Here is a 9,718-nt window from a genome sequence, read left to right as displayed (position 1 = left end):
TTTTTTTTTTTTTTTTTTTTTTTTTTTTTTTTTTTTTTTTATAAAACGTTTATTGGTCATTTTGGTGAAAGTAAAATATGAATTATGTGACAGATTCTTAAGCTTCACATGAGAGATGGAAATCTAACGCATTTACATCTATCCTAACGTTAACATCAATGAAATTTATGTAAGCAATGAAAAGTTTCAGGATGAAGGCTCTCGTGGAGTGGATTATTCCGTTTAGAGTTGGTTTCACCAGGTCTTCGAAAAGAAATTCTTGTCTGCCGGGAGCGACCGCTGAGAGTCGGTGTTGAAGGTGTCTCCATGCTTGTACTACCCGAGGACAGTTACTGTATTTGTGCTTGAGTGTCTCTACAGCTCGGTTGCAATGTGTGCAAACATTGCTGTCTGCACGCCCGATAGTGTGGTAGAGTTCTCGATAATTACCTTTCCCGTTGGTGATCATGTAGATGTCACTCTTTTGCTGGGGTGACAAGAGAGAAGAGGCGATGTTTTTCCAAATTCGGGTCCATTGGTTGTTTGGATGCAGTCTCTCTACTCTCGGCTCTTCAGTTTGTTCCGTGAAGAAGCGATGGATCGTATTGGCTGAAGGGTTTTGCAGCAGATGCGGCGGTACGATGTTCAGTTGCTGTCGTATCAATTTGATGTCAGGCAAGTCGGCAGGGCATGGGGGTAGGGTTCCGTTTTCTGGGAGCAGCATGGTCTTGTAGAAGGGTGTAATGTCAATCTCGAGCAAATGACGTGTTAGTAACAGCGATTTGGACTTGAAGGCTGTTAGCTGCAGCTTCAAACCTCCCTTTTCTCTGGAACGTGTAAGCTGGTACATTGGTATCCGTGCTGGAACTCCTCTCCATAAGAAGTTGCCCTTGATTTTCGTTAGTTTTGTCATATGAACTGCTGCTGGTGGGAGAACCGAGGAGAGATACCACACCTTAGATGTGGCGAACATGTTGAGAAGATTAACCTTTTCGTGAAGCGGTAGTGATCGGATGGAGTGTAGCCAGAGTATGTGAGAGAACTTGTTTACCATCGCATCCCAGTTTAGCTTTATCATTAAGCGTATAGAGTTGGCGAAAACAATTCCGAGAATCTTCACGGTGTTCTCTGTTCGAAGCCACGAGACGTCGAGAGTGTTCGGTCCGTTGATGTCGCCAATGTCCACTGAGAGTGTTTTCTCCAGGTTGAGTTTCGCACCAGACTCTCTCTCGAAACGGGAAAATATCGAATTTGTTTCGACGATGCTCTGAGTGCTTACTGAGATTATACTGATGTCGTCGGCATATGCGACGACCAAGCTGTTACCTCGAATACGTTCTAGTTTGCTAATGAGTGGCTGGAGATAGATAGCGAAGAGCAGGCTTGATATTGGATCGCCTTGACGAACGCTACGTTCTATCGGGAAAGCAGCTGAGAGGTGGCCGTTCACGAGTAACCGAGACGACGAAAGACTGGCGATATGAGCGAGTAACTCAACAAAATTTCGGTTAATGCCGAGTGAGCACATGGTCCGATGGAGGAAGCTGTGTCGGACCCGATCGAAAGCGTGCTCTAGATCATAGCTAATCAATTTGCCTCTCTGTTTTTGTCGAATCATCTGTGCCAAACGGTCCTTGATAGAGAGAGTAGCTTGAAAGATGTTATTTGGAGGATTTGCGCATTTTTGGGCACCGCTCAAGATTCGGTGTGTTCGAGTAACTTTCTCGAGACGGGTTTTGAGAATTCGTGAGAACATTTTGTAATCACTGTTCAAGAGCGAAATGGGTCTGTATGATCGTGCAGTTTCGTCACCACCCCTTTTCATGACGAGTACGATTGTCCCGTTTACGAACTCCGGAGGGAATCGTAGGTGTAGTGCCTCGTTTAAGATGAGATTGAGCTCTCTGTGAATAATATCAAAAGATCTCAGATAGAACTCGTTGGGTATCCCGTCGCATCCTGGGGATTTCCTACGAGCTGCATCTCTTATAGCCGAAAGGATTTCAACCGTGCTGATGTCTTCCATACACGCTTCATTCGTTCTGTCGTCATCAGGGATGGAGCGGCCACACTCAAAAGCGTTGTCGATCATCTGGTGCTCTTCTCTTTCCGAGTACAAACGTTGGTAGTAGCCCAATAGATGTTGCTCGATCGATTCGGACGTGTCGTAGATCTCGTTTTGTTCGCTCCGCATGTGAGTGATGATGGTTCTTCGTTTTTTTCGCTCTCCTAGATGGAACATAGAGAGGGCTTCACCGGGCACGTAAGGTTCGTTGATTCGGATGAAGGTGTGCGTGAAATCTCGCTGTAATGCAAGCATCCTACCCTTGACCTGGTTAATCGTAGCGAGTGCTGTGGCGTCGTGTTGATATCTATCATAGGACCGCTGGAGCTCTGTATACAACCGTTGGGATTCGCGATGGAAAACATCGTGGACAATCTTCGATTTCCACCTAAAGAAGGACTTAATTTTTGGTTTCGCGTATTCGATCCACCATTTCATCCAAGATGAGTAGTTTCTTTTTTGACGGGTCCAAAATTGCCATTGGATCCGAAATTCTTCCAAATTCTCCCCCGTGAGCAGGTGAGGACGGAGGGTCCAGAAGCCCCGACCCGGCTCTCTTCCGAGGTTTGGAAGACACATGCGCATGGTGACGGCCTTGTGGTCGGAAAAGCAGCATACATGTGTATTGATGGTTCTCAGTTGGTTTCGTTGGCAAGCGCTGACGTAGATACGATCAAGTCTAGCCGAAGAGTTGTGAGAGATGTACGTCGGGCCTTCAACTCGGGGATGTAGTGCTTCCCATACATCTATAAGTTGAAGCTGCTGAATAGTTCGTTGAAGTGTTGGGCTGTGGTTGTTGCCTGTTGTATCACATGCTCGTATTACACAATTAAAATCACCTGCAAGTATCACGTTTTGTGTGTTGTGCCGAAGGTAGTACGCAAGAGTGTGGTTGAAGAACCGTTCTCTCTCCGCTCTAAAGTTTGTTCCACTGTGGGCGTAGCAGTTGCACAATGTAGTGTCGTTGATCCGGAGCGCGATTAGACGTCCATCGAGACTTTTTTCGACATGAGAAAACTCAATGTGTTGCTTTAGTGCAATTGCCGTACCCCTTCTAGCCTGATCAACGTTGCACACAACGTTGAAGCCTGGTAGTGTGAGTTTGTCGTTCTCGACTTCTTGGAGGAATATGATATCAAGGGCATGTGTACGCACGAACGTGCGTAGTGCGTCTATTTTTGTTTCGCTAGTGATGGTATTGATATTGATGGTGGCAATGTTGTAACTGATCAGATCCATTGTTTCTTATAGTTCAGTGTTCGGGTTGGTCTCGTTGTCGTGGCGCATTTTCTTGCCGGGAGGACGGATTCGTAAACGCCGGCTGTTGTTGGATGATGTTGAACAGTCTGAATCATGAGCGTCGGATCGTTGTTGGCTGTAATCGGATGGTGCTGGCTGCGATGCTGATTTCGTTAGCGGTGGAAAATCAGTTTCAGAACGGTGAGGTAAAGTCGGTGGAACGAGGAATGCCGGGGGCGGCATCGATTCTCTTTGTTGTTGCGCTGAAGAATTTTGGTTGGAGGTACTTGTTGCTGAAGAGGCCGACGAACTACGCTTGTGGATGTGAATACCGGCTGTATGTGCGTCTCTGCGGGGTGCATTGTTGGAAGGCTTTTTTGCGGTAGTTTTTGCTGGATTGGTCTGCTTCGCCACGTTGGCGTACGAGAGCTTTTCTGCATGCAGTTTTTGGAGTAATAACTTCTTGTTTTGGATGCAGGTTACTCCGTTATGAGCAAGCTCATTGCAATACCGACACGTGTGTAGCTGCCCAGAATACGAAACGCACGTGGTTTCGGCATCGATGGTTACGATGGATGGTATGTTCTTTTTAACTACCATACGTACTACGCGTATACCGGTTGAGATTTCCCCGAAAGTATACTTGGAATCCCAAGTAAGTTCGCGAATTGAGAGGATATCCCCGTATTGTAGCATGTACTCGCGGATGGCCTCATCATTTACGTCCTCCGAGAGGTCGTGAAGTTTAACGTCCACGCCGCCGTCTTCCATCCACAGGCGAATTTTGTACGTTTTCTTGTCTACTTCCAATTCGTGTTTCCCATCGTTTTCGCGAACGACACGTTCGGCTACGGATAGGCTGCTTGTTTTCACAAAGGCACAACCATGATATCTACTGCACTGCAGGCGTTGCACTTCCTCGCGTTTCAACCCGAGCACGGTGCCCACAAAGTGGTGAAGTTCCTCGTACGAGGGTTTCTTGGGGATGCTCGCATAGTCTATGCGGAATGTATTTTCACGTCGCTGCATTTCGTTGAATAACCGAAACTACTACGACGCCGATTTGACGCGTTGACTTCAACGCGTCGATAATTTAGATAGCGACCGAATAACGTTTTCAGTAGTATAGCACGTAATAGACTTTCGTAGCCAAGCGAAAGAAGAAATACCGTGCGCTTGACTCGAAAGCTGAGCGCGAACTAATTCAGTCAACTCTGTAAACCTTGTATGGGTACCTGGCCATTCTTCCATCGTTGGAAATGAATTGGCTGATGAGCTAGCTCGCGATGGAGCATCGCATGACTTCATTGGCCCTGAGCCGGCTATTCCAATTTCGAAGTGCTGGGTGAAGCTTCAGATAAATTCTTGGGCGGCAACTCAGCACAAGCAATATTGGAATAGTTTGGAGTCATGTCGTCAAACAAAATTGTACATTACTGAGCCATCTCCAAGGGTGGCGAAGTATTTAACAAATCTGTCAAAGCAGAATTGCAGTCTCTTGGTCAGAGCGTTGACAGGCCACTGCCGACTCAACTATCACATGGCAAATATTCAGCGTGCTGACTCATTTGTGTGTGATAGTTGTGACTCCGATTATGGAACTTCGTATCACCTGATATGTAACTGTCCAGTTTTTGCGCAAATGCGATTCCAATTACTTGGTAAACACTTATTAAGTGAAACTGAATACAGAAGCCTGAATCTTCAGGACATCCTGTTATTCTTAACCCGCTGTGGTAATGAGCTATAGGCTCTCTTTACGCACTTGCGTTTTGCAGTGTCCTTTTTAGGGCGCTGTTCGAACCCATTGTGGTATGGAGCTACATGCTCTCAATTCGCTTATGCGATCTTCCCTCTTCAAGGGACCCCACTCCTATTTCCTCCCATCTTTCCCTTCCCTTTCCTCTCCCATCGGGTAGATGATGAAATAGGCTCAAATATGGCGATGGCACAAATCTCCCAACTGGTGGGGAACGTGCCTTTGGAGCCGGCCTTCTGATACCTGATACCTGATACGTCGGATGAAGGAAACCAACCTGCCCCCACATTGAGGGAAGTTAAGGATGCCATCAACCAGCTCAAGAATAACAAGGCCGCTGGTAAGGATGGTATTGGAGCTGAACTCATAAAAATGGGCCCGGAGAGGTTGGCAGCCTGTCTGCACTGGCTGATTGTCAGAATCTGGGAAACGGAACAGCTGCTGGAGGAGTGGAAGCAAGGGGTCATATGCCCCATCTACAAGCAGGCTTTATTCTGCTCATCTTGATCTGATAGATGAAGCGACCTCATACGCTCACAACAATTATGAACCAGCATTCGCTGTTGGTTGAATAATCCGTGGCTGAGAGAGTGGAGAGAAACGTTGGCTCTATCCAAACGCACATCTTCCATTTGACAGCTCTAGCTTACTGCGAGGCTCTGCAAACACATCATCATTGCTTTTAGGATGAACTGAGGTTGGTTTCTCCGTCAACACAAGAGCATGATTTCGCTGTCCTCTTTGCCCTTTTGGGCAAAGAGCTACAAAGAGACAACGAAGAGCTGTCTGGAAATGCTCTTCCCCGAACTGAGAAATGGGAAAACATGCTCTCCCCCTAACTGAGAAAGGGAGAAAATAATCTCCTTCTCTTTTAAGCACTGAGGTTGTCAAAACAAGCTCTTCACCACTGTGGGAATGAAAATAACAAAACACAAACGTGTGAACTCTTCATCCCGCAGAGCTCGTACGCTCAGTTTGTGTGTGGGTAAAATCGCTTCTCTTTTGTAGTTGATCATTAAAAGGGGGAGAAAGATGATAAGCCAAGAGCAAGGAAGAAGCCTGTCTACAAGAAGGGCGACAAACTGGAATGTGAAAATTATCGTGCGATCACTATCCTGAATGCCGCCTACAAAGTGCTATCCCAGATTATCTTCCGTCATCTATCACCAATAACAAATGAGTTTGTGGGAAGTTATCAAGCTGGTTTCATCAACGGCCGCTCGACAACGGACCACCGGGAAGCTCACAAGACTAATAAGAGCAACGGTGGACGATGTGCAGAATAGCGTGAAGATTTCGGGCGAACATTCCAGTTCTTCCGAATCCCGCCGGGGACTTCGACAGGGTGATGGACTTTCGTGCCTGCTGTTCAACATCGCGCTAGAAGGTGTCATGCGGAGAGCCGGGTTCAATAACCGAGGTACGATTTTCACAAGATCCAGCCAATTTGTTTGCTTCGCGGATGATATGGATATTGTCGGCAGAACATTTGGAACGGTGGCAGACCTGTACACCCGCCTGAAACGTGAAGCGACAAAAGTCGGCCTGGTGGTGAATGCGTCAAAAACAAAGTACATGCTGATAGGCGGAACCGAGCGCGACAGAGCCCGCCTGGGAAGCAGTGTTACGATAGACGGGGATACTTTTGAGGTGGTTGATGAGTTCGTCTACCTCGGATCCTTGTTAAGGCCGCACGGGACGTCATCATAATCACCCTATCCATTTCAAGAAGCAAATCTCAAGAACCACTCCATATATCGATGCGAAAATGTATCACTATGATTCTATATATGTAGTGCACAACCCGATAAATTTTCAGCTTCATCGGTTCACTAAAACTCGAGATTTGCTTCCACAAAGTTTTGATGATTATTGTTAGAGTGAGACGAAAGATAGGGAAAACAACACGGTCTCCCGTGTCCCCTTAAGGTGAAGATGAATCGAAGCCAAACCTTAAATTTTCAAGAGCACGGATCTGGAGAACTGAACACCCGTTGGAGCTGAAAACTTAATCGATTGGTCACCACCAGCGAGTGACCAATCGATTAAGTTTTCAGCTGAAATGGATGTTTGGTTCTCCAGATCCGTGCTCTTGAAAAATTGAGGTTTGGCTCCGATTCATCGTCACCTTAACGGCTGATAACAACGTTAGTCGTGAAATACGGAGACGCATCATCAGTGGGCTCCAGAAGAAGCTGCGGTCGAGAAAGATTCACCCTCGCATCAAATGTACCATGTACAAAACGCTTATAAGACCGGTAGTCCTATGGACATGAAGCATGGACCATGCTGGAAGAGGACCTGGAGTGTTCGAACGAAGGGTGCTTAGGACGATCTTTGGCGGAGTACAGGAAAACGGAGTGTGGCGGCGGATAATGAACCACGAGCTCGCTAGGCTCTACGGCGAACCCAGTATCCAGAAGGTTGCGAAAGCCGGAAGGGTGCGCTGGGCATGGCATGTTGCAAGACTACCGGACAACAATCCTGCAAAGATGGTGTTCGCGTCGAATCCGGTTGGCACAAGAAGGCGAGGAGCACAGCGAGCGAGGTGGCTTGATCAGGTGCAACAAGATCTGGAGAACGTGGGCCAAAATCGAAGTTGGAGAGACACAGCCCCATGGACCGTGTAAATTGGCGTAACATCGTTAACGATGTTTTATCAAATTAATTGATGTAACACCAACTAAATAAAAATAAATAATAGTGTTATCATGTCCTCTTCGAACGGGGCTCTGTAGTTACTTATAAACCAGTGCTGGTTGTTTATGTTTCACTTCGTTTACACGAGCTGTAGCATCCTTTGTACTAATCAGTAATGGTAATTAGGTTTCGAAGCTAACGTGTGATCAATCAACATAAAAATATGTGTTTGGTGGAACTCGTCGTTATACAATTAGTGATTGTGAGGATGCTAATAATGGTATTTGAAGGAATATTGAAGATAGAAGCTTAGGGCATATTAAAAGTCCCAGTACTACCCCTATCGCTACTGACAAAGAAGAAGAACTTGTGGGTTAAAATCTCTAAGAAATTCTGAACATTTTTTTAAGGAAGCTCTGAAGACTACTTTGAAAATTTTCTCAAGTACATTCTATGGAAGAATTATTGATTAAATTCCTGGAGAACTGAGGACTTTTTCGAGAAATTCCGGGTAGAATTTTGGAGCAATCTGTGGAATTACAGTTGTGTTCAGAATACGTGATCTGCATGTTTACTTCAAATATGTGGCTTTCAAACAATTCTTTTCAATGTCGAAAAAACAACTATTTTTTTTACCAGGTCGGGAAGCAATAAAACTTTTTGTTGTTTCAAACTAACTCTAACTAACTCCTTGATAAATGGTTTAAACCATATCCGAGGAAAACCTTTGCTATCATCGCTCCAAGTCATGCGAATGGAATATTTTGTTTGGCATCACTGTTATTCTTAATCATTATGACATCAGTAAATCAGTTTTACAGGTAAAGGCAAGGTTACAGGTCATATTATTCAAAATCATATCATATTTGGAGAAATGGCAAACGATATTATACAAAATACTCGAAGTAATAATTTAATGATTATCGAAGACGAGCGCAATCAGAAGCGACTACAACACATTTTGTTCGAGGTAAATATTCTATGATTTTAGAAGCCTTTTCAATTGAATACATATTTTTCTTTTTCTCCTTCCATTAGACGGCTGTACGATATGCAACTGGGAACAAACATGTAATTTTTGTAACTGAAAAACCAATCGATAGTGTTCCATCAGAAGTGCTCAGCAACTACAGCTCTATCTATAAGAAAATCATTTTTGTGTAAGTAACTATTGATACGATAACATCGAAGCTAAATCAACTATCCAATATTACATATCTCTGGTCATTAAAGTTATTCAAAATCGGCTGAAGCAATCCTATTGAAACTGAACGACATCAAAGCCTGGAACTTCACACCCAGTTTGGTGATAGTGGAATCCATTCAGAATCTGTTGCGCAAACCTGGCAGCAGTGGCGAGGACCTAAATTTCTCCTACAGCGTTTTCCTCTCGTCGGTATTGGATTCGGTGTGCTATTATTCACGCAAGCAGGGAGACAGATCGCAGTGCATCATTACGATGGCTAGGGACGTTATCGAGACGGGACACTTGATAGTGGAACCATTCTTCCAACAGCAAAATGTGATTCCTGGACGAAGTATCAACACATGCTCTGATGTGCTGGATGCATTGAGAGAATGTGGCTGACAATTTAATTCATTTCATTCAAAGAAAAAATTTCTAACAAAGAGCTGCTTTAAGTATTACCTATATATATACCTATATGATATGAACCTATATAAATGTATTCCTATCATTTGAGCTTGTTTTGATTTTAATTAAGTTTTCATAAAAAAAATCCAGGAACCGTAAAATGGGGTATATTTGATAATACCAGGGTTGTTATAACTACAGTTACCCCACAGTTATGGATCAGCTAAGGGTAATTTTAATTTTATTTTATTTTATTGATGTACAAGGGGGTCAGGGGCCAAGTCTCCAGCATAAGTTTGAAAACTCACACCGTCCATAATACACCGGGGGGTTTTGGAGTTTAGGAAGTAGGCAACGCAACATCTTTGACCAGAAGGTTCTTTAAGTTTTGCTTCTACTCTTGACTTCCAATACACGTATGAATGATGCAAGGCCAAAAGAA

At 44.6% G+C, this 9,718-nt stretch overlaps 1 protein-coding gene across 1 annotated transcript; it reads left to right on the top strand.

Moving 5' to 3' along the window:
* Positions 1–7,651: 7,651 nt before the first annotated feature.
* Positions 7,652–9,379, top strand: LOC5571430. Its single transcript, XM_001659632.2, has 3 exons — positions 7,652–8,652; positions 8,721–8,842; positions 8,916–9,379. Exons 1-3 carry the CDS (start codon positions 8,557–8,559, stop codon positions 9,268–9,270), a joined length of 573 nt encoding a protein of 190 aa, XP_001659682.2. The 5' UTR covers positions 7,652–8,556; the 3' UTR covers positions 9,271–9,379.
* The last annotated feature ends 339 nt before the right edge of the window (positions 9,380–9,718 follow it).

The sequence above is a fragment of the Aedes aegypti genome, chromosome 2 (assembly GCF_002204515.2).
Source record: "Aedes aegypti strain LVP_AGWG chromosome 2, AaegL5.0 Primary Assembly, whole genome shotgun sequence".
Lineage (NCBI taxonomy): Eukaryota > Metazoa > Arthropoda > Insecta > Diptera > Culicidae > Aedes > Aedes aegypti.
Note: the sequence above shows the minus strand (reverse complement) of the source record. Positions and strands in the feature narration are given on the sequence as shown.

Bases quoted from the DNA above. Each gene is read 5' to 3' on its own strand.
- LOC5571430 (XM_001659632.2), top strand. From the start codon at position 8,557: ATGGCAAACGATATTATACAAAATACTCGAAGTAATAATTTAATGATT. The intron at 8,653-8,720 runs GTAAATATTCTA...TCCTTCCATTAG, and splicing joins TACAACACATTTTGTTCGAG to ACGGCTGTACGATATGCAAC. The intron at 8,843-8,915 runs GTAAGTAACTAT...TGGTCATTAAAG, and splicing joins TATAAGAAAATCATTTTTGT to TTATTCAAAATCGGCTGAAG.